Source organism: Sceloporus undulatus, chromosome 4 (assembly GCF_019175285.1).
Source record: "Sceloporus undulatus isolate JIND9_A2432 ecotype Alabama chromosome 4, SceUnd_v1.1, whole genome shotgun sequence".
NCBI classification, from domain to species: domain Eukaryota; kingdom Metazoa; phylum Chordata; class Lepidosauria; order Squamata; family Phrynosomatidae; genus Sceloporus; species Sceloporus undulatus.
The window spans coordinates 50850585-50875433 of record NC_056525.1 but is presented as its reverse complement, the minus strand read 5'-3'; the positions used below and the strand labels follow the sequence as shown (position 1 = coordinate 50875433).

Here is a 24849-nt window from a genome sequence, read left to right as displayed (position 1 = left end):
CAAAAGTCAAAATCTCTGGAAGATCAAAGATTCCCCACCCCTATCTTAGGCCCCATACGGACAGGCCAAAATAAAGCTGCTTCGGGTCACTTTGGAGGTATGCTGTTTAAACGATGCATGCATCCTAAGAGTCTGGAAGTGATGCCAAAGCCACACTCCAGTCCTAACGACTGGAGCGTGGCTTTGGTGTGGCTTTCTGACTCTTAGGACGCATGCATCATTTTAACAGCATACCTCCAAAGTGACCCAAAGCAGCTTTATTTTGGCCTGTCTGTATGGGCCCTTAATATCAGGATGTAAAATGGTCTTTTCTTCCCCCTGACATATATTTTGACTTTCAATAAATGCAAGGGAAATAAAGATTGAAAGGCCCGTTCTTGCCATAGAGATGTAGTAATAGAAAAAAATTCAAACTTTCTGAAATTTTCTGTGTCACATGTTATACACCGCTGATGATGATACATCATCTCCACCAAATGATAGCTCATGCTGAATTACAAGCAGTATCAATACAGAAGGACTGTATCGCAGGTCTAGGGGTCTCATTTCTGACTATGCTTTGATGGTGCTAGCAACAGACCCAGGATAACAAAGGCTTAAATAAATCCAATTTAAAAAGTGGTTTGGACTATAAGACACATGTGCTAACCTTATTTGGCTGAGCTTAGTCATAAGTAATGCAAGCTATCCCTAGACATCTGGCTTGATAGGATGATTCCTGTAAAAAAACAAATCAGTACAGAATTATTTTCCAATTCTGGAAGAAAATCATAAGCTTTAGGAAAGTTAAAAGCATTGTAAAATGCTGAAATCTGTTCTTTCTTTCTCACTGTAAGCATGCCATGTACTTCTGTCTTCCCCAGTCTGGGACTGACCAGCTATATGCAGCTCCCAATTTATCCACCAGAAAAAAAGAGATGACTGGAGATTATAGGCACTTTTGTCCATTATGTTAGGCTGAGGAAGGCTGACATAGGGTAATACTTGCAAATGGGTGGTTTGTCTCTTCACTTTACTCTTCTGGATGCTTTCAGAATCTCCTGAATGGAGGTATTTTAAGGCCCAGTAACATGAGCAGAATGGAATCTGCTAAGCTTCTTTATTCATTCCATGACATTGTATCAAGCTGACATATTGGTGAGAACCATGTTGACTATTCTCAAAATTGGTTCAGCATCTTGGATAGTATCTTTAAATTTTGTACTTAAACCATAAGTGGCTGCCATGGAAGCCACCTGCCACCACTGTTTGAATGTCAAGGGGATGGCCGGCCCATTGGAGCATCTGCCAAATTACTTATTATAATAAAAAGCTCATTAACTGGCTTCAAACACAGCCTGCTTTGAGATTCAACTTAGTTATGTTCCATTGATTTATTTTAAAATCAGTCTCTCAAATCAAAAAGTCCCCTTGAGACTAATGTTTCATCAGGCTTCTCCAGACCCATCATGCTGGTACAGCAGTAGCTGTTGCCCATTTGTTGCACCAGATCCAGATAATTTCTTCCAGTAAGTGCTTTTGGGTGCAATGGAGGAAGGACAAGGCATTTTTCTAGCATTAATGTATAAAAATCAGTACAGATTCTTGCCCTTTCTGCAGCACCACTGTCATCTTCTTCCTTCACCAACCTCAAAATACCCATGTCGTTTTTCTGACTGTGGTAGCATCAGTTTGCATGGCATCCTTCACATTACTCAAAAAGAAAAGAAAAAACCTCTGGTTCATTGTAAACACATTACTAATTCCCTGTGCTTATTTCTGCTCTTAGCTAGTAAGAACTGTGGCTAATTTACTAATGACTGACACCATGGTTGATGTGGCCACAGCAGCAGAAAGTGACACTGCCAATGGTGGGCATAGATGAGGGCATTGCTTGCTTCTGATGCTTCACAAGTTATTAACAGAGGGTCCCCACTTACCACATTCTCTGTGGCCATCATTTGTAACCTACTAGTGATATTACTGTTTCAAGAATGGGAATCATGCAGCTTTCAGATGTGGCTGGATTTCAGCTGCCAGTATTCCCCAAAAATTGTTTTGCTGGCCAGGGCTAATATGAGTTGTAGTTCCATCACATTTGGAAGGTCACAGAATAATCAACCCTTCAGAAGACCTTGTCAAATAGGGATGCTCTTCTTGGCTAATTTCATTCTCAAAGGAAGCAATTAGTAATTTCAGCCATGTTCTTTTTCTTTGAGAACTACAGTTTTCAAATAACATAGTTTGGGATTGCTTCTGCAAAAAATCCACACATTACTGATTTTTCCTGTGTAGAAAATGCTATAATTCAGGACTTACTTGGCAGAAATTTTGCACATTTTTTTGGTGCAGAAAACATTATTTTGGGCACAGGACACAATGCATTATTTTCTGTATGAAACCTGCTTGTTGTTGCACAGAAATTAGTTTTCTGTGTAAAAAATCCCCATGTGCAATTTCTGCAGCAAATCAGTCACAATTACAAAGTTTCTCATTTTCAGGGTTTACTCATACACAAAAACATGTATTTTTTACAACCATGTTCCCAATATTTTTGTATATTCTTTCCATCCTTATTGCCAGGCCTCCCCAGATTCTACCTTGAGACAAATCTGTTTGGTCACCAAAGGATCACCTCTTTGCAGAAGAATAATCTTTCCATATTGGGGAACACATTATGCAGCCACTGGGGAAAAAAGTTTCCCACTATCCATTATCTGTTGGGCTGGGTGTTAAATGACCTGCAAAGTTAAAATATGACAGCAGCATTAACCAAAGAAATCTTTTCAAGAAGTCTCTGTGTGTGTGCCTGCCTGCCTGCCTGCCTTCAAGCTGCTTGTTGACTTATGGCAACCGCATGAATTTCATAGGGTTTTCTTAGGCAAGGAATACTCAGAGGTGGCTTCACCAGTTCCTTCCTCTGAAATATAGCCTACATAGACTATGATTATTGAAAACATATCCAGGGGTTATTGAAAGGAAAGTTACCAGCGGAGAAAGCAACACTGGTGCCCTCTCCTGGACACTACCAGATTTATAAAATTTATAAAATGCAACAAGGCTGGGTTACCTGGAATTAAAAGCTAATCTCAAATAGCAGCATCAGTGATGTGTGCTGGGTGTTTGGGGGGGGGGGAGGTGGCGGCAGCAGCGGGAGGAGATGGAACCAACAGAAGGAGGTGAAGAATCAAGAACACATGCTGGAGAACAAGTCTTCTTTAGGTTTAACTTTGGTTTAAGGTTCCAGGAGACCCATTCATGAGACTAAGGGAACCTAAACTATTCAACTTGATATGGAATCCACTGGGGTTCAGCCTTTTTACAGGCTTCAAAGCACACAGAGAAGTAAGAAAAAAGGAAAATGAAGAGCACATTCAATCTGTGAACACCATTCAAAAGCTCTTCTCCATGGCTGAATCTACACAAGATCTATATCCCAGCTCCACTGTGTTGTATCCTTGGCCCAGTTTGTGCCCTTTACTGCCACCACACCTGTTTTAATTCAAATTAAAATCAGTTTGGAAACCACACGTGATCCCCATTACATAGCCACATTGGTGCATGGGGGTGTATCTATTGCGTGCTTGTGTTTACCATATCCGTTTATGTTTGGTCACACAACCAGAGCAGCTGTGGCTTGCTTTTTGGATTCCTGAAATGCATGTACATATTTGCATCTTTGCTTAATTAAATAGCAATTATTTCCCCCTTGTTCTGATTGCCCACCTGTGCTTCTATAAGGCGAAGGCAATGGAACAGGGGAAGGTGAAATGGTGACCTGCAAATGTGTGCATAAAAACATCTAATCAAAAAAGGAAAGACAGCATAATCGTTTCTGGATAAAAATACAAACGAGAGCGCTACCCTTCCATGGTAGCCACCAACCTGGCTCCACACCCCCCACCCCCCACCCGGCAGTTCCACCACAATCCCAATTCAGTGATGAAACCACACATTTTAAAAACAGCATTTTTAAACAACATGTTTTAAAAACACGCTTCCCAAAAGCAGTGGAATAAACTGGAGTTTTCTTTTTTAATGCCTTGACGCCCTCAGGCATTGAAAATAAGTTTTCACATTGGAAGGAGAAGAACATCGTGTATTCCAACAGAACTAGGATTGAAGTAAGGATAATGTAGCCTGTGTAGTTTTAGCCTAAGACGATGCTCAATTTCACTCAAATGTAAAACCTGTAACACCTATGCTTGTGTGCATTTGCCTCTCTTCCATACAGTGTTGCTGCTAAATTGAGCAGTTTGATCCAGCCTTGACACTGATAATGTAACACTGTGGTTGCATTAGGAGTCCCGTGAACAATACATAAACATATACAAGTCCTGTAATGTGAACATAACATGGTATCCATATGGTGAATATTATTACTAAATTCTCAGTTTCATCTTTTCTCCAAATCTCCACGCAACAGAATGGCCTTTCCAAACAGAAAGTTAACTATTATTTTGTGTTTGCTCAGAGATGCAAGAAAAGGCAAACACACACTTTAACATTCCAATTGCAGAAAGCCAGATCATCACAAAGCCAAGCAAACTGCATATACCTGGCAGACAGAAGGCAGGAGGTCAGGAACTAAGGGTTATTAGTCACTGTATTGGAATAAATCTAGCTTTGCCATCAAAAGCATGCTCAAGAATGAGCCACAGCCTATTTGTAGAATACATACATTTCCAAACATTAAGGGTTAAATCCAATTCTTAATCTCAGTTGGACAGCCATTGAACCAATGGGTCTCATACAGGTGTTAATTTATCAAGTTTCTATTAATACAATGGATCTATTCCAACTGAGATTAACAACTGGATTCAGGTCCATCTTTTATTCACATTTTTATGGTTTGCACACTTTTAAAAATTAGTATGCACCTAAAAATGTAACATGCAAAGAAAATATTATCAGCCATTGAAAATTCATGAATTCTGCCCTTCAGTTCTGAGTCCATTCATATTGGCTGAGTTCTTGTTCCCAATGGAGAGAGGCTCATTAACAAATATGTGTGTGTGTGGGGGGGGGGGGGGGTAAAATCCATGGACAGATCCTACCTGGTTCCTAACCCTTTGCATGTGAATATTTGGAGACATATACTCCTACCAAGAACTATCTCAAATGGTTGGTAGCCTGCACATATGATATCGTAACTACTGAGGATTCACATTTACTGCCTTGAATGACTGAATTTGACCCCCAAACCCTATCTTTATAGCCTATCATCACCCTGACCAACGTGTATCTGAGATACTGTAGATTGGAGCACTGGGAAATGGTTTCCACAGTATGCTCCTGATTGCAGGATGCTTTTTGATAAGCAGCTGTGGCAGGAACCCACAGGGTCTCTCCAGCTGTCTGTTATCAAGGCACCCCATGATTTGGAAAGTGCTGTGGATGTCATTCCCTGCTTCACTCTTCAGAGCTTCAGAAATCCTTCTGCTGAAGTGCTGCCAGATTACAAAGGTGATGGTGGGGGGTTGCCTTTGATGACATAACAGTGATGAGGATGCAGCTCTCACACCACATTTGTCCACAAATAATGGTTTTTCTGTGATTTTAGGATATTGCTTTATAATCCAGTACATGCATTTGATTAAATTAACCCCCACCACAAGGTTCTGACAATTCATTTCCCAGTGGTGACCAGGTACACATCACTTTCACCACAAGCTGACAGCAGGATGTATGTATTGTTGGAAGTGAAGAAAGCATCACCGCTTGTCTCTTTAGTAAGTAGGGTGAGAGAGGGGACTTCCTCAATTGTCTGACTTGTTTCTCTCTGTCTGCTCCTTGTGTAATTCCTGGTCAAAAAGGTCACTGTCTCTCCTCTAAAAAGTCAAGTGTGAGTTTTTACAACTCTTTGTTCCCTCTTGTTCCATCTTTGAACCCCACAAGAGAGGCTTCTGTGGCTCAGGCTGCTGCCTTCACATACCTATGGGACATACTAAAACAAATGACAGTACTTGCCCATAGGGGAACCATACCTTCCCATAGGGAAACATTGGAGAATACTTGCCCATAGAGAAGCATGGCAAGTATGCTTTCTCTATGGGTATTTATGATTTTTCCATGGGGAGCTGCATTTCCCCCTCAACAATAAGGTCCTATATGCAAGGATTCTCCAATGTTTCCTTATGGGCAGGTATTCTATGTTTCTCTAAGGGCATGTATTCTCCTGGGTTTCACCATGAGCAAGTATTTTCCAATGTTTCTCTATGGGCAAGTATCCTCCTTATAGCAATAGCAATAGCATGTACATTTCTATACCACTTATCAGTGAACTCAGCACTCTCTAAGTGGGTTACAATTTGTAAGCCAATTGCCGCCAACAAGCTGGATACTCATTGTACCAACATATGAAAGGATGGAAGGCTATCAACCTTGGAACCCCTGGGATCAAACTCATAAACTTGTGGCTGCAGTACTGGCATTTAACCACTGCACCACCAGGGCTCCCTCCTATGTATCCCCATGGGCCAGTATCCTCTAGTGTTTCCCTATGAGGAAGTATGGTTTCCCTATGGGCAAGTACTGTCATTTGTTTTAGTACATCCCCTTACCCACATGCATAGGGGTCAGATCTAGAAATATTTTACCAAATATAGATATTTTTCTATTCTGTTTTAGATGAATTTATTTATAATAATAAAGTAAATCTTGTTTGTTTAACCTTAACAGAGTATCCTTTTTTATATCCGAAGCTCATGATGCACTGGGGCATGCTGCAGGCTCTGCATAATAAATATCAATAATTTCCTAAATGTAGGTTCATATACACACATCAAAGTGTTTTCCAGCAAGAGTCTCAGTTTTTACTTTATGACTGCAGCTAAACAGGCACAGTCTTGGTATTTTAAGTATCAAGAACTTTGCACCTTACAAACAAATAGATCATAGAACCATAGAATCACAGATGAATCCAAGCTTCCAGGCTTGGCTTTTGCATAACAGAGTAGTGTCTAACAGTGCAGTCTTATTTATTCAGAAGCTCCCTTGAGTTCAAAGAATGCATAGCACTGTAGACTAATAGAGCAATCTGATACATATGTTCTTACAAATAGATTCTGCTGAGCTACACAGGACTTTATCCCAAGTAAATTTATGTGAGATTATGGCCTGAGCAAAAATTCTGCAGAGCAGAACTTCAGTCTGTGCTTAGATTTTATATAGAAGTTTTAAATAAGCATGCATATATATATATATATATATATATATATATATATTAAAAGCTACCTCTTATCAGTTGCTCACTGCAAGAAATACTGCAATGGTCAAATTTAAAATGCACACACTCCAGCTTGTTGAACACTAAATCCACATATGGGGAAAATGGGTCAATTTCCTACCCAGTCACTATTTTGAAGAACATTTTCACCATTTTCAAACTGAGAATTCAGAGCTCTGGGCTTCTAATTACAGAAGTGTGTAACTTTTCACAGAAGAAATCAAGTAATCAGTCTAAGAACATAGATTGTATTACAATTTTGCCTTTTTAGAGGTAGCTGTCTTCTATGTATGTAATGTGTCACCTTTCCTCTCTGCATAGATTTTTAGATCTTATGATTTAAGGACCAGCTGTTTAAACTAGGCAATAATCCTTTATGTTTTATTTTTGCACACCACTTGCTCAAGGTGGGTTTCCAGTAATATTTGATATAGCTGAAATCTCTCAAATATTTCCTTTGCTGCTTGGAGGCAGCTTTATATGTATATAAAAATAGCACAGCTGACTAAATTGCAGCAATGTTCAACATTGTGAAAAATCCCTGCAAACATAATAAATAAATAAATAAATAAATAATAAGCAAATGCTTATTCAGCATCCACCTTACTACACAGGGAGTGGTTTGGAGTGAAAGCTGTACATGCTGCCTGACGATTAGTAATAAATTCATCCACAGCACTTACTTGATGCTACTTTAGCAATCTATAGGAAGGACTGATGGCTGGGGCAAGGCAATATATCCAGACAAGTAGGCACAACTGTTATTCTGATCAGGAAGGATGAGTTGTCCTTGGCAACTAGCAAATGCCTCTTTGTAACCATGGGACAGAAGTATTCCTGTATGACAATATGCTGCAGTGGATCAGACTGGCTTCAATATTTTTACCCAATTTCCCCATTCTAGTGTAACAAAATGACACTGCCCTAGTCCCTTTCGTGGGACAAGGAGGGCAAAAGCACATATATAAAGGCAAATCTAGGAGCATGGGATTTCCTATAGGTCCTTAGCGTTGACGAGGATCTTTCCTGAGAGAGATGGCTTTGCTTTGATATCCTTGATGTTAATAACCACATGTTCCAGGGCTGTGTCTCCTGTTGCCCAGCGGGATACAGCAAGCTTGGATGGAGAGAGAGCAGGGCTCAAGCTGCAGTACTACAGTTTTCTAATCCTCTTCAGAAGACTCTGGGAGTGCAAATGTTCTAGTAGTAGGGGAACTGACAACCCCCAGTTGACCTGTGTTTGTTTTGCAATCCAATATCATGAATCCTGTATCATGAGATTAGAGGGTCAAGTGTAGTTTCCTGGTCCACCCAGAGGAATAACAAAAACAGAGATATCATCACCAGACCCCAGCTTGTCATTGGCCAGCCTCCAGCCGCGGTCCTTCAGAACACCTCGGGATCTCATCACCAATTCCTGGGCTACCATGGTGTACCTGAGGGGGAAGAAAGCCATTCGCCATAACTGAAAGCCAACTGCACACAAAATTACTAGGGTACACTGATATCTCAATATGCAGTTAAGTGTACACCATGTTTATAACAATTATCCCATTTCCTTCATTGTTTGGAGTGGAAGAGTTAATGGTGAAGAATTAAGGGAAAAGCAGAGTTTAGAAAATTTACCACTGGGGATAAATCTTCCAACCTGGCCACTAGGAAAGAAGTAGACAGAGGTAGCTTTTCCATTCTACAGTTTTTGTACACTGCTAAGAAAAATGGGCTGTAACCTACCATGAGAAAGTCATGTCAGTCAAAGAAACAGGAGTGATACAGTATTGTGCTATAGAATTAGGTTTCATTCCGAATTCCATCCTGACAATATATGCGTGTGTATGTGCATTTATGGTGCCTGTTGACTGATGTGACCCCATGAATTTCAGACAGTTTTCTTAGGCAAGGAGTACTCAGAGGTGGTTTTTCCACTTTCATCTCCTGAATTGTATTCTACAGCACCCGGTATTTGTTCACAGCCTCCCATTCAAGTACTAACCAAGGCTGTCCCTGCTTACTGATAGTTTCCAAGATCAGATGAGATCTGGTGCCTTCAGGGTATTTAGGCTCTTTGTGACTATACATATTATGACTACACATATTCTGAAATACAAATTCCCATGGGATTTTAAAAATGAACAATTTAAAAGTGTTTTTCTTCCAAATATTAGATGACAAACTACTTTTGTTTGCTTTTTAAAAAAAAGCAGGGGGAGGCTACCATTTTGAAGGAAGGAGTGAGGGAGAGAATGCTTAACTCTGTTTGCTAGTCATTTCACTCTAATAGACCATTCCCAAATAGCATTTTTCAGCCAAGAGGCTTCAGATGAAGAACTGATAAATGCTGTGGAGAAAAGTGGCAGGGCAAAAATTTGAGTAGGAAAACAGTTGGCTGAAGATTAAGAAACCTTTCCTCCATTCTCAAAACTGCGGATTCTGAAGGTGCTTTTCACTTTTTTTAAAAAAGTTTTTTTTAAAAAAAAGTTGTTGCTTCATTCATTAGTTTTCCCTTATAGCACACTAGTAGGAAATATGAAGCAACCTCAGAAATTAAAAGATCAGGGGAGAACCCTTCACAAATGAAAAATTTGCTGATGAGTAATCAAAACAAAGACAGCCTGTAAGTAAGGTGATTTTAAGAGGATTTCATTGGATATAACCCACTAAGGTAGAGGGCAGATGAACTTTAATAAATAATACTAAAAAATTACAATGGATCCTGCCTATCTTAGGATAGAAGGACTCTGCCAAACAATGGTATAGCACAGACTTTTCTGATGTCATTCCCAACAGTCAGATCAGTAACCTTGCAACTCACCTGCAGGGATCATTGGGCTCGTAGCGCATAAGAACATCAAATACCACTTTGGCTACCTCTTGATTGTTGGTGACATCCCAGAGGCCATCAGTGCCCAGCACTAGCACATCATCAGGGCAGTGTTCATACTGTGTGAGGTCATATATGCAGACCTGTAGAAAAATAAGAGGTGCAACCTTGGAGATCATGCACAGCAGAAATCAACTTTGCTGTTGAAATGGATAAAATAGTCTTCAGTTCTACCACTGCCTTGTCCTATGCTCACTACTAAACAAACTCTACATGTTTTGCTTTTTCTGATTCTGCTGTTTCTTAGCTTCTCTGTTCCCGGGAACAAATGGGAGCTGCATCTGTCCACAATCCTTTGCACATGGTCAGAATCCTCTGCACATGGTATGGGGACCAAGAGTTTGAAGCTGCCTCAGAAACATATCTAATATTTAAGCAACTCGCTGCCTTTCATTATTTGCATCTTATGAAGCAAGGTCAAAAGGCAGACTTTCAAAAAAGAGAAAAACCTGTTTGGGCCACATAAGAATCAAGCAAGTTATATATTCAAAATAACAAAAAAGAGCACCATAAGATTCAAGGAAACGTAGCCTTTTTAGCACTTGCACCCCAAAAGTAACTTGGGGTTGGCAAAGACAGTGGTTCTCAAACTCTGGTCCTTTATGTTTTGAGATATCAGCTGCCAGAATCCCTGAGCATTGGGCATATTGACATTTGGAGAATCAGTTTGAGAATTACTCAGCTAAGGGACTCTTCATATTGTAAACTATTCTTCCCTCAGCTTTATGCCATCCATATCAGACATTGGACAAGCTATTTTTGCACTATATTTCCCATAATATAGTGCAAAAACAGCTTCCCCCAAGGTCAGTTCCAGGTGTTTCTGACTACAACTGTTATTATTATCCCAACCAACACAGCTCTTTCCAAAAATCAACATTTCAAGTTTTAAAATTTCAGTTGCCAAGACATTCCATGTCTGGCAACATGGGGTGGAGGAGAGAGAAAGCTAGGGGCACACTGATATATTTTATTGGTTTTAAATAGGATCTCAGCCTTTAAGACTCAAAATGTAGTACAATGCTTGGGTCCTGGAATTCAAGGATACATATGCTTTCTCATTGATAGGTATGAGATTTATTCCTTAATCCATCTCACAATTTGCAGCCTAAGGATCTGCAGAGTATTTAACTATAAACCCATGAGTCATAATGCACAGGTATACCCAGAAACCCATTCTGGTGTACTCACCTCTGGGATGCAGGATAGGAAAGGTTTGATGTGAATGTTGGAGCTGTAAACCTTGAGATCATGATCTCCCAAGCCACGGGTTACCCCAATAGTTGCCATCATTCGAGCCTAGGAGAAAAATAAAGTTTTAAAAGTGTCACTTTTAATTATATAATAACAAATAAGGACATTTCTATAACTGAAATAGAGTCCCATCATCTTAATCAATGATTAGACAAATGGGCTCGATAGATGGGCAGCTCTGTGTCACCCATCTTTGCCCCGACGCACTGCCAAAAAGAAGCTGCCTAGAGCGGCTTCTTTTTTGCAGCACCGCAAACAGGAAAGGGCACTCTCTGCAACATGCAGACTCTGTGTGGTGCTTGCATCATCATGGCAGCCCCCGTGTGGACTGGATGCTCCTGAACCCAAGCTTTGGCGTGGTTACGACACTTCCTGCCCGTCTGTAGCTAAAAAAAATCACATGCTACAAAAGTTAAAAATATAATTAAGCTATCAAAACAGTTAAAACCTCTTCAGAACATAAATCATTAAAAAGGAAAGAGCGAATTTTATACCTTTATTCTGTTCAGGGCCAAATTTTGCTGAGGTAATGTGGCAGGTGAGCACATCTATCCTCCCAGGTCATTTCTGTTCCCCCCATCCCCAGAGTAATTTTTTTGCCTCCAAAATTTAAGATATATTCCTTTGAAAGGGCAGAATTCATCCTGAGATATGCACCTATACCTTACTATAGTAGAAATCAGTTTCATAAAATCTAACTATCTAAACCTGATTGTTTTTCTTAAAGGAAGGGGCTTTTCAATCACTTCTAGGCAGGTTACAGACCGCCATTTTGGACATCCTCAGGATGTCCCAGTTTGAAAAAGGGGTGTCTCTTCTAGATGCCCTTACTCCTATTACGGACTGAGTCCGTAACAAATGGCGGCAGCTCTTCCACATGGCCGCCACGATTTTCACGTCGTGTGGCAGAAGTGATGCCGCGAATGCGTGACTAGCATCGCACGGCATCTCTTCCAGGCCACAAGAAGGAGCACGATTTTCACACTCCTTCTTGTCAGCGTCCGGGAACCGCACCGTTTGGCTGCTGTGGTTCCCAGACGCTGCAACCAGCGGCGGTGGCAGACCGCTGCTTCTCGGCGGTCTGTAACGCACCCTAGTTACATATGGAAGAGCTGGTGTGACCTGGGGACCCCAAGAGCTTGTCCATCCCTGGGCATTACAAGAGGCCAAAATAAACAGTGGATGGGGCCAAAGCACAAAGTCATCAAGGCTACCCCATTCTTTCTATATTGCCAACATCTCTCTCTTCCTTTGCATTTTCTTTCCTAAACAATGGACTGCATGATAAGGCACAAATTATTCTTGCCAGGGATCTTTAGGGACTTGGATTCTCAAATCAGGCCAGGGACTCCATGTAGTTCTAGGGCTGAAAGTTGCCACTCTCCATACTAATATATAAACGTTATCAACAACAATCATGCAGTAGTTATCACACTTTGCTGCAGAAAAATGTGTTCATGCTCTGGACATATTGGTATGTTCAGACATAACTATGGAGTGCCTGCATCGCTGCGTTCAGTAAAAGTCTGCTCGAAATTCCAACAGCTCACATCCAGAGGCCCTTTCATGTTACACAATTATAGTGCTATGATCCCATTGTAACTATCCACTGCAACATCATAGAAAACCTGGGATCTGCAATTTGGCAATAAAGAGAGCTCTCTTGCTAAGAATTACAAGTACCCCTAACAAAACTGAAAATTCTAGGGTTCCATAGGATGGAACCATGGCTTTTAGAGTGGAATCATAATGCTGTAACTGTGTAGTGCGAAAGGACCTCAGATCTTTACTGCAGGGATGGCAAATGTGTGTCTTTTTAGCTGTTGTAGCACTGCAGCATCTGTCACCCATCATTATTAGGAAGAAGTTCCTGAAAGTAAGAGTGGAATATGCTGCCTCAGAGTGTGGTGGAGTCTCTGTCTTTGGAGGTTTTTAAAAAGGGGCTGGATGGCCATCTGTCGGGAGTGCTTTGATTGTTTATTTTTGCATGGCAGGGGTTTGGACTGGATGGCCCTTCCAACTCTATGATTCTATGATCATAGTCTGTGCTGGTTAGGGCTGATTGGAGTTGCAGTCAACAATATCTAGATGGCCATGTATTCTCCATTCCTATTTCATTGTTATGTCTGCTCCAAATTGACATTTGCTCTTTTCCCTGAAAATGGTCTCTGTTTCTCAAACACTTCCATGTATCCCCAGTAATTCACCTTTTTACCCTCTCCATATATAAGTGGAAACTTCAGGTCCTCTTCTTCTATCTTTTTATATGCCCTAGTTAGAAAACAAAACACACAGAAAACATTATGGGTGCAGATGGAAGTTACCATTTTCAACACCATCTTCTCAAAACATGTTAGATAGCTACTAGATGCTTCAAAAAGATAGAGCAGTTACCAACAACAGACAGCAACTAATCTCTCTCTGTGTTGTTTGCCTTCAAGTTGGTTCTGATTTACAGTGACTACAAGGAGCACCTAATCTAGTTCACCATAACTGAACTGAAGGATTACCAGACTCCAGAAGGCTTTTGCATTTAAAAACAACAACAACAACAACATCAAGAAACCCAACATTTACCAGCTGGAAATACATGTTGAAATCAAACATTCTGAGCCCATTTTGCTTTGTTTTGCACTGCTGTCAAACCACCTCTGGGTATTCCTTGCTGAAAAAAACTCTATGAAGTTCATGGGGCTACTTGAAGGCACACACACATACAGAGAGCCAAACTGAATAGAATTCACAAACCTTCCATACAAAAATACATTTCTGATTTTTTAATTATTATTACTTTATTTATATATTTATTACTTTATTATTTTATTATTATTATTACTTTTATTATTTAAACAGTATAATCAATGGGAGTCACTCTATTATAGAAAATTGCTAATCACCTAGACCTATATCAATATCAATAGATCCTGGTCTTCCTTCTGTCCCTCCCCCAAACCTAGAAGATTTCCCCTTGTATGCATGTGCACACACATATGTATACACAGACCTATTTTCTCCCCATGTTATTTTTGATCAAACAGGATTTTTGAAGGACCATACAACCTATTTAGTAAAGGCAATAATGGGACGAGTGTAACCTCACTCTAGACAATAATGTTTCTGTCATGCTGCTGCCAGCTCTCTTAGATAAATGTCATCTGTCTCCAGTCTTAATGTGGGGAGAAAATAGCTTTTTGTATGCCCACTGAACAGATGAAGATGATGTAACAGGCTGGCATGAGAACATCTACTGGTTTCTTCAGCTTGCATTCCTGACTGATTAGGATAATCAATGTATTCTAGATAAAATAACAAGAATTACCAGCCAATCATGTTTTGGTCCCTGTACAACATCTTCTTTCCCAGTTCCTTCTGTTGGATCCTTCGAGGGAACTCAAGATGAGTAAACTCATTCCCCAGTAGTTCAGGTCTCAAAAAGCCCTATGAGAGGAAGAGAGCTAACTTAGCCACAAGAACTGCCTGGATCTTCTTCACCACAATAACACAAAACCAAGCCACATGCTCTAAAAGTCCATCATAAAGGAAGCACTGGATAGAGGCATTTCCAAAACAATTGAGCAGATACAAATATTAAAGGCAAGACAGAAGGAATACAATTGCCTATTTGGACCAATGCTAAGATTCTAAGTTCAAAAATGGACCATGAAAACCTCTAAACATGGTGAGAATCCTCCCGCATTCCTGAGAGTGTGTTTGGGAGATTTTTTTTTTTTTTTGCAAGAGCAAGTACAGTGTATGTGTGTGTCCTCCAAAGTCTCCTAGGGAATGACTAGTGCTTCCCCCAGCTTTCCACAGTTGTCTATCCTTGAACTACCAAAAGATATGTCTATGTACCATGTCCCTGTGCACTATGTCTCTGTGAGTTTCCCAAAACACATCTTATCTCATTTTTTACTCAGCTATTTCAGCACTTCTTCGTTTTAGCAAGTGGAGACAATTGCTAGCATGCTACATACAGCTGCTACCTAAAACATGAACCAAGAAGTCTAAGTCTCCCATGAAAGCTGGTTTTTGGTTATTGGGATTTGGTGTTATACCTGTGGGATTTTTTTTAAAAAATATCCATATGATATACTGCCATTTCTTGTGAATTTCCAGGACTAGCTGTGACTTTTAAAACCCAGGACAGAAGATTCCGCCCCCTCTGTTCCAGATGTTTCTCCTACAGATAGGTGTACATTTCCACATCTGTATTGTCCTGTAGTTGTCAGCAGTCTAGCACTGATGATGTATTGAATTGGATGTGTGACCTTCATCATGGACATTTTCCTCTGCCTTTCCTTCTCTCATTACCTTTCTGGCTATCATGTTAAACATCTCCTCTGTACTGCATTCACTTTCTTCTCTTTCCCCATTCCCCTGACTTTCTACAAATATAGTGCTAAACTGATATAGCACTTTACCACTATGATACATTTGCATCACAACTGTAAAAATATTGTAAAAAAAAATAGCAGCAAGGATATTGGAAGAGGAGTATGAAAGAGGTGCTGAATTCATAAAAGGATGACAAGAAGGGAAGAAAACTGCCCCGATTAACCACATCTCAAGCAGGAAAAAAGAGTGGATGAACACCAGTAATTTAGTGCATGACTGGATGTGGGAAAAGGAACAACCATTATAAAATGATGCAAGGTATGAAATGTGGAAATACTTATTGCAGAATACTGAATATTTACCAGAAGCATTGACCTGTCTGGATGAACTCTGAACAAGTATGAGACATTTTAGGGAAATGAACACTTTAGGAAAAGTAATGTGTGTGCAAGGACATGCATGTGTCTGTGTGCAAAGTTTTGCACAGGGGTGTTAACACTCCAGTATCTCAGTCTAGATGCTATACTTTGTTTAAAGAATGCATCCTAATTTTAATGAAAGTACCGCTATTAGCCTTCTTAGGTCTGGATGCTCTTCTCCAGTGCTCAGAGCAAGGGGAAAGAATCTCATGGCAAGAGCATGGCCTTGAAAAGTGTATGTATTTTTCCTCATTTGGCTTGGTGTTTATTTGAATGATATACTCTGTGAAACTGTGGCTAATGTTTAATATGTCATGCTTAATGACATCACCAGGGCTGCCCTCATTGACATTAATCTTATATCACCATTATGATGCCCTTCACATCATAAGGAGTTATCCCTAGGTCTCAGGATTTGGCTTCAATATCTCAGGTCCTGGAACAGTCCTGACCTGGCCACCATAAACACAATGGCCATTCTTCCTCTCTGCCTCTACCCTCTCATACAAACACACACACAGGTACAAGAAATTGAAGTACTATATTTCAAAGGTAAGTTTAAGGTCTGTGGATTATTTCACCTTGCTAAAGGAAGAGACTATGTCTTCTTGGCCTTGTTCTCCAAGCATGTTTTAATTTTCAGAGCTGGCTCTGTTTCCCATGACTTGTCAGTGTTCTAAAGAGAGACAATTACTCACCAGGCAAACCCTTAGCAAAGGAGCTTGGAAGGCAAGCCTAGAAGGAAATGCCTACATTCAACAACCTGATAAACCTCAGAAAAATGAGTTCCAGAGCCAAAAGAAAAAAGTGTGGTCCTAGACACATGCTCGGAGAGGATGACACATTTTATATTTTTATTCCTTTTAAAACCCCCCCCCCCATGTACAACAATTTCTGTTTATATTACTTAATCCACATTGCATAATTTTAAGTGCACATCCTAATAAAGGTAGGACCTGAAGAGCAATGCAAGGAAGTGAATGATGGTCCAGTCCATGTGCTTTTTGTTTTATGGGGGGAAAGCACTGATGAAAAAAAGATAAACATACAGGTGCATATTTAAGAGCAGTATCTCAAACTGCACAGAGTAAACCGTCATCACTTTAGCACTTCCTACAGCAAAGGGCTTAAGCTATAAAAGGTTTTGGCTCAAAGCAAACCACTCAAGAAGACGGGGGAAGTGCATGATTGGTTTTCTCAGTGCTCAGTTTCATTATCACAGCCAGATGGAGAGGATCTGTTACTCAATGCAATTTCCTCCCTTCCAAGGCAGAGAGGACACTGTTTGGATATAGAACAGCAGATAGGTTTTCACCTGGTGTTTTGCCAATGAGTTACACTTTGAGCATGGGCCAGCAACAAGCACCATTGCTTTCTTGCATTCAAGATTTTCTCTCACACTGTGACTCAAAGGCTTTTTTTTTTTTAACTTTTTCTGCTGCTTTAGAGCAGAACTTATGTTAAAAAGGGTGGCATTCAGTGCTCAAACCACCCTTTCTCTAGTGAAAGACAAAAAGGTGAATTGTTCCCCTTAGGAGCTTCAGGTGAGGCAATTCACCTTTAAATAAGTTGCATGCTGCTTTGACATTAAAAACAATATGTTTTTCAAAACCAGAAGTGGATTTCCTGTCAGATTTGGGGCTTTGGGGTGGGTTTTTTTTTAAGCATTCTGGACAGCCCACATAGTCTCTGGAAGATCCCAGAGGCAGAAAATTGGCCCACAGACCTGATGCAGTAGCCCACTCTGTTCTGTGGAAAAGCAACTGTGGGAGTAAGCAACTGAAGCAGTTAAAGACAGATGAGAAGTAAAGGGGGACAAAAATAGAGCATGAACCCTGAATGCAACAGTTTAACAACTTGTGCACAGGGACAAGGAGAGCTATTGTAATAATCAATGCAGAGAAGCTGAGGGCAACAACATAAAAGGAAGAACAAGAGACCTCTTCCACAAGGCCTGGGAAATCCAAGGAGAATTTAAACCAAGAGTGGGAATACTCTCCAACCAGCAGGCAGATGCATTACATGACCAAGAAAAAAAAAACACAAGAAGATGGAAGAACTATATAGAGGAAATGAAAGGATAGATTCATCTGAGGAAGAATCATATGAAGATGAACCTTTTAGTATATGGAATTGTGACTACATATAACTTTTAACAATAAAGTTTCAGTTCACTCATCTGAGATGTGGTGCCAGAGAAGAGTTCTGTGGATACTGTGCACTGCTAAAAAGACAAATAAATGGGCCCTAGAGCAAATCAAATCTGAACTCTCCCTAGAAGCCAAGATGACTAAACTGAGACTGTCCTACTTTGGCCATATCATGAGAAGAAAAGACAGTAAAGCTTAGCAAAGTGGAAGAAAGTAGGAAAAGAGGAAGGCCACATTCCACATGGGTAAACTCAGCCTAATAAGTCATGGCCCTGAGTCTGCAAGACCTGAACAGGGCAGTTGATGATAAAGTGATGGAGTTCTCTCATTCATAGGATCACCTTAAGATCGAAGTGGAACAATGATGAAAAATATTAGAAAGGGTGTCTGTCTTACAAACATGAGTCTGAAATTTACTATTGCTCTTATGTTCCTGATCTATGGTGACTCTGTTCTAGGGTTTTCTTGGCAAGATTTATTCAGAGGAGATTTGCCATTGCTTTCCTCTCTGATGAGTGTGTGTTAAATTCGCAAGATCATTTATGACTGAACAGAGATTCAGACTCTGGTTACCCAGGGTCCTTGTCCAACATGCAAATCACTATACAGTACTATGGAGTTAATCACACAGGAGGAATCCCATGCAAAAATGGGATTAAAAGTGAAAACTCCCCACAAAAGTGGATTTATTATCAGACAACATCTGGGTTAACCCAGACAGAAAGTAGAAAAGAAAGTAGAAAGTGCAATTGATTTTCAGACGATGTCACTGTTAAGGTGTATTAATGCAATATTAATCCGCCTAGAAAATAGACAAAACGCAATTCTTTTTACTTCTGGAAAATCCCGAAAGTAAAAAGAACTGTGTTTTGTTGACTTTCTAGCTGGGTTAATGTTGCATTAACCCCAATGTATCTGAAAATCAATTGCACTTTTGTGTGTCCTCTTAGGGGTTTTTTTTGGGGGGGAGGGGGGGGTCAAATCCCATTTTAAATCCTGTTTCTGCACGGGATGCCTCATGTGTGATAAACTCCTATGCTGGCTCTCACAAGTCTGAAATCCCTGGGAAAAAAGCAAGGTCCAATCTGTGAATGGAGAAAGGGCTCAGCAACCTGTTCCTCTGCCACCTCTTTGCTTCATACAGCCTCCCTCTCTAAGCTGCTTTTCCCTTCAAGATGTGGCTGTTGGAGGATTAAAATATGCCTTTTGTAACATGCAGTCTCATCCTTGTAGCCTTTTAAATTATAGAGCTGAAAGCAATTTTCAAGGCAACCTATAGTAAATGAATAGTTGAGAAACGAGGCACTATGGAGGGTTTTCTCCCATCCATCCTCTCTCCAACCCATCATTCTCTTGGATTATGTCTCTCCTTCACATTCTAAAAATAATTAAAATATAATAGGCTGTTAGCAGAAACCCAGCATTGCCAGATATATTGGTCCATACTAGAAGAAACCTTAATGTAGTGAATGCATTTGACATTCTTTTTTTTAAACGGAAAAAGACACTGTGGAGAGTTCAAGCAGCATCAAATACTCTGGGATGGAGAAGGATAGCCTATTTCCCTTGCCATGGTTCCACCCAAAAACTGGTCTCCTCTTGTGCTATTTGCATGATGGGGAAGCCTCCTTTGGGGAGTAGGTGTAAATTTCCTTTGAGACAATGGGAAGTAGGAAAGAATTGCATTCTTCCATCCCCCAGGATCCTGATCCTGATAGCGTCCTTCTTGTGTACTTTACAAAATATAATCACATTTTTAAAAAGATATACCGTACATTATTTGCATCCACACAATCAGCATCACCCCTAGACATTGTGCCCCCTTCTCTCTGTTACACTTCCATCAATACAACCAGAAATGTGGAAGGATGAAATGAAATCTATATGGCCTACTGAATCTGCTGCAACTTTAGGCTTACTGTAAAACCCATAAAAAGGAATTAGGTGGACAAACTGCGGTATAGCCAAGCTGCCCTATTCATTTTTTGTTTTAGCTTGGCATACTCATTTAAATGTGCTTGATTCCTGTCCCTATAGTTTGCCCAGAATATTCAACATATAAAGAAACTTATTTAACTCATTTCTCCAATATTTGCAGTACTACTTGATGTTCTGAACTGGTTCTCTGAGTATTCTGAGAGTAACTGGTGAGCTGAATTGTTAGAACTCTGTCTGTCTGTCCAACTATGTTGTTGTGTGGTTTCAAGCTGTTTCTAATTTATGAAGTCTGTGAAGCAAGCCTATTGTTCTTCTTGCTATGTGCCTTCACATCATTTTCAAGTTAAGGAGGATCTAAGGCAAACCTATCATGGGATGGGTTTTGTTGGGGGGTGGCTGGCAAGATTTATTCAGAAGGGGTTTGCCATTGCCTTCCTCTGAAGCACAGAGATTGTGACTTGACCAAGCTCACCCAGTAGGTTTCCATGGCAGAGTGGGGATTTGAACCCTGGTCTCCCAGAACTCTAGACTAGCACTCAGCCACTACACTATGTTGGCTTTCTGGCTGCCCAACTATAACATAATTATTACTACACACTATCTTTGATGCCTGCTAGGATATACACATGCACGTTTAAACATATGTGGCAATATGAGAGCCAAGTTCTTAGTGAGGTTGATTTTTTTTTCTTGGTACTGCAGAACATCCATTTCAAAATCTGATTTTGAAACTCCCCCCCCTAGTTTTGAAAGCAGTTTGCCACTTAGCTTGCATGAGTGTGCTGTTCAAAAAAGAAGCCCAGTACCTCTGGGCATGTCAAACTAGTTTGTGCATTTCCCCATTAAGATTTGCCTTGTAAACTGTGTTTTAGTCAGCTGTCCCCCCGGCAGTTGTCCTCTATCTATCAGGAACATCTGATAATACAGAAAGCCACTTTTTGATTGTGTTCCTGGCTGGGCTGGTTGGCAGTGGTGATGGAAGTGAACTAAAAATACATCAGATAGGAAGAAGGTTCTTTCTTACTAAAAACTGCAGCCTTTGCCTCTCTGTCTCTGGAGTAAACTCCTGGGACATTGGAATGATTTCCCCATTACGGATGACAATGGCCCTGCAATGAAACATGGAATGATGGCATTAGAGAGAGAGCAAAAGAGTGCAGGAAAAGAGATTGTATAGGAAGGACAAGCAGCAGATACAGAAGAAGGCAAAATGAGAACCATTTTGTCCATGACCATGTTCTACTCAGAAAGATATTCTCTATGAAGGAAGGGAGAAAGTGCATGTATAAAGTGTAGCACAAATACATGGACTGGGCAAGTGATCAGTGTAGGACACAGTGGAACAACTACTTGATTGAATGCTGGATTCATTTACAATTTCTTCTTGCCTTAGCTCAGGGTGGATTATAATAGCTCCTTATTTTATTGCCAAAGCATCCCTCTAAGGAAATATTCAAGAGACAATGACTAGCTCAGGGCCATTCAATAAAGCTCCTGAACAAGTGGAGATTTGAACCTGTCACATGACTTCCCAGTACTATTCACTACCCATGCAGTTGCTATGGGAAGGACCATAGCTTGGGAAAGTTCTTTTGGTAACTCCAGCTCTCAGAATCTGGCCATACTGGCTGAGGGATTCTGGAAGCTGCAATGCCAAGCTCTGTGCATTTGAAGCCAGGTAGGGTAAACTGATGTTGACAGGCAAAGATGTTAAGTATCTTTTTTCTCACTTACCAGAATTCCCTCTAAAACAAAGAGCATGCAAATTGCATCTAATGTAGTGAGTTCTGAGATTAGTTAATTTTGAAATTAATCTTTTAGGCACCACAAGATGTGCTAGCATTTTTACTGCAACAAACTAGCATGACCATCCTTCTATAGAACAGAAGATCCTTGAAAACCTGTTTCTTTCTTACATTTATCAAATTATTTTGAGGTGTGGGTGCCAGTATAATTGGGGAAATCCTGAGAAAGAACATCAAAGCTTATATACATTTCATAATGAAAAAATGATGTCTATCAGCATGTTGTTCTGAAACCTTTCTATTCTACTGTAGTTTCTCAGCTATAATTCAAGGAGACATTAGCTGAATTCCTATTATGGGTTTCAACAGAAGAACAGTTGAAGACTGAGAAGCATCCTGTTCAGACAGATAACAAAAGGAAGGGAAGTGGGATGTAATTTGTGCTAGAAAACAGAGCAGAAAAATGAAGGAAGACCATGAGAAGAGAAGCATGGCCAACTTCATGGGTCCTCACCACCAAACTTCATAAGATCAAGTGTTTGTTAAGTAAAGTGTGCAAAATCCATACCCCAAATAGCATTATTTACTTTTTGCTGTTATTATGTGCCTTCAAGTTATTTCCAACTACTGGAGACCCTAAAGCAAACCTATCATGTTTTTTTCTTGGAAAGATTTGTTCAGAGAAAGTTTCCCTTTGCCTTTCCCCTGGGGCTGAGAGAGTGTAACCAGTGGGTTTCATGGCTGAGTGGAGAATTGAACCCTGGTCTCCAGAGTCAAACACCCCGAACCACTATGCCACATTTACCTATTTCATATTGGAAAAGAAAGAGAAAGGGAGACATGTGACAGTTTTTAGACATAACAAGATTCTTTTGACCAAGAAAGGAAACACAGTTCTTTTGAGTTTATGTGGTTGGTACACTTTGCTCAGCTACCAAACTTCCAGCTTTCATTGGAATCTTAAGGAGTGAACAGACAGGCCAAAATAAAGCTACTTTGGGTCACTTTGGAGCAGGGGTAGGCAACCTTTTGGAGCCGGGGGCCGGGTTGGTGTCCCTCAGACAAGTCGGGGGGCCGAAGCCGGGGGGTGGAGCTTCCACTCTCTGGGGCGGGGCTGCATGCTGGGGGTGGAGCTTCCACCCTCCAGGGCGGAGCCACCGTCTGGGGCGGAGCCACCCTCTGGGGCGGAGCCTCCACCGAAGCCCTGCAAGGAGGAGGAGGCATGTGCCCGCCCTCTCCTCCTCGGTCCCTTTCTGGACAAACACCCCCAACCTGCATTAAAAGCACACAAAACACACTTTGCAAGGTCACACTCTCTCAGCTTCTGAAACAGTAGTTGCATGCTTCTCAAGCTGACTCATCATCATCACCACCACACTATCATTGTCAAAGCAAGGGAGACTTGTTAGCATTAAAACTACACAAAACACACTTTGGAAGGTGACACTCTCTTGGCTTCAGAAACAGTGCCTCCATGCCTCTCATTCTGGCTTATATCATCATTGTCATCATCATCATCATCACCACACTATCATTCTCAAAGCAGGGAGACTTGTTAGCAATTAAAAAGAATGCAAAATAAAACAAAAAAACCCATGTGGCCTCTGGCCACTCACCACCTTCTCCTCTTCCTCTTCCTGCTGCCCCCATCTCCTCTTCCTCTCTCCTCTTCCTCCTCCTGCTGCCCCCATCTCCTCTTCCTCCCTCCTCTTCCTCCTCCTGCTGTCCCATCTCCTCTTCCTCCTCCTGCTCTTCCTCCTCCTGCTGCCCCATCTCCTCTTCCTCCTCCTGCTCTTCCTCCTCCTGCTGCCCCCATCTCCTCTTCCTCCTGCTGCTGCCTCCCCCTGCTCTTCCTCCCTCCTCTTCCTCCTCCTCCTCTTCTTTCTTCTCTTCCCCCTCCTCCATGTGCCGCGCGGCCTGGGGGCAGGACGGAGGAGACAGAGGAGGAGGTGGGCAGCGTGGGGCCGTGCGGAGCCACGTGGGGAGGCGGGGAGGGCCGCGCAGAGCCGCGCAGAGCCCCGCAGGGAGGCGGGGATAGCCCCGCGGAGCCCCGTGGGGAGGCAGGGAGAGCCGCGTGGAGCCGCGCAGAGCCCCGTGGGGAGGCAGGGAGGGCCCCGCGGAGCCCCGCGGGGAGGGCCGCACAGAGCCCCGCGGGGAGGCAGGGGAGGGCGCCGCTGGTCTTCATCCTTTGCCTCCTCCACCCCAGGCCGCGCGGCCCTCCTCTTCCTCCTCCGCCGCCATTTTGTTTATCAAAATGGCGGCGATGTCTCGCGCGACCTTTCCCATACTGGGAAAGGTCGCACGAGACTTCGGCCGCCATTTTGAAAAATAAAATGGCGCCCGGAGCGGTGCAGAAACGGCGACAATTGGCGGCAGGACTGTGTGGGGGCCGGCAGAAAGGCCTCGGCGGGCCGAATCCGGCCCGCGGGCCGTAGGTTGCCGACCCCTGCTTTGGAGGTATGCTGTTTAAATGACATATGCATCTTAAGAGGCCAGAAGCTGCACCAAGGCTGTGCTCCAGTCTTTAGGACTGGAGCGTGGCTTTGGTGCGGCTACCGGCCTCTTAGGACACATGCAGCATTTAAACAGCATACCTCCAAAGTGACCCGAAGCAGCTTTATTTTGGCCTGTCTGTTCAAGCCCTTATGTTTATTTATAACTTCCATAAAAACTATAGAATATTTTAAAACATATTTTAAAAGTCATTTGGTTTCATGAAAAGTTTTCATATGACTGGAGCACCAAGTGTATGAACTTGTCTTTGCCAGAAGCTTGTGTTCAGTATTTTCCATTGGTGAAAATTCTGTTGTGCTCATTAGACTTAGCAGTCCCTAAGCTTTTCATCTAACCTATTTTACACTCCATCCATTTGTGTTGCACCTGACTTTTTCAATGTGCCTAGAGAAGGGTATTATTACTA

The 24849-nt window shown here is 41.5% G+C and overlaps 1 protein-coding gene across 1 annotated transcript in view; it reads right to left on the bottom strand.

Moving 5' to 3' along the window:
* Positions 1 to 6361: 6361 nt before the first annotated feature.
* The window catches only part of PPM1J (protein phosphatase, Mg2+/Mn2+ dependent 1J), a 75104-nt gene continuing 56616 nt past the window's right edge, over positions 6362 to 24849 (bottom strand). The window contains exons 5-10 of the mRNA XM_042464909.1: positions 21209 to 21293; positions 14662 to 14780; positions 13550 to 13613; positions 11280 to 11387; positions 10020 to 10171; positions 6362 to 8643 (exon numbers count right to left, since the gene is read on the bottom strand). Coding sequence (XP_042320843.1) covers positions 8496 to 8643; positions 10020 to 10171; positions 11280 to 11387; positions 13550 to 13613; positions 14662 to 14780; positions 21209 to 21293 — 676 coding nt within the window. The 3' untranslated portion in view covers positions 6362 to 8495. The remainder of the gene's footprint in view (positions 8644 to 10019; positions 10172 to 11279; positions 11388 to 13549; positions 13614 to 14661; positions 14781 to 21208; positions 21294 to 24849) is intronic.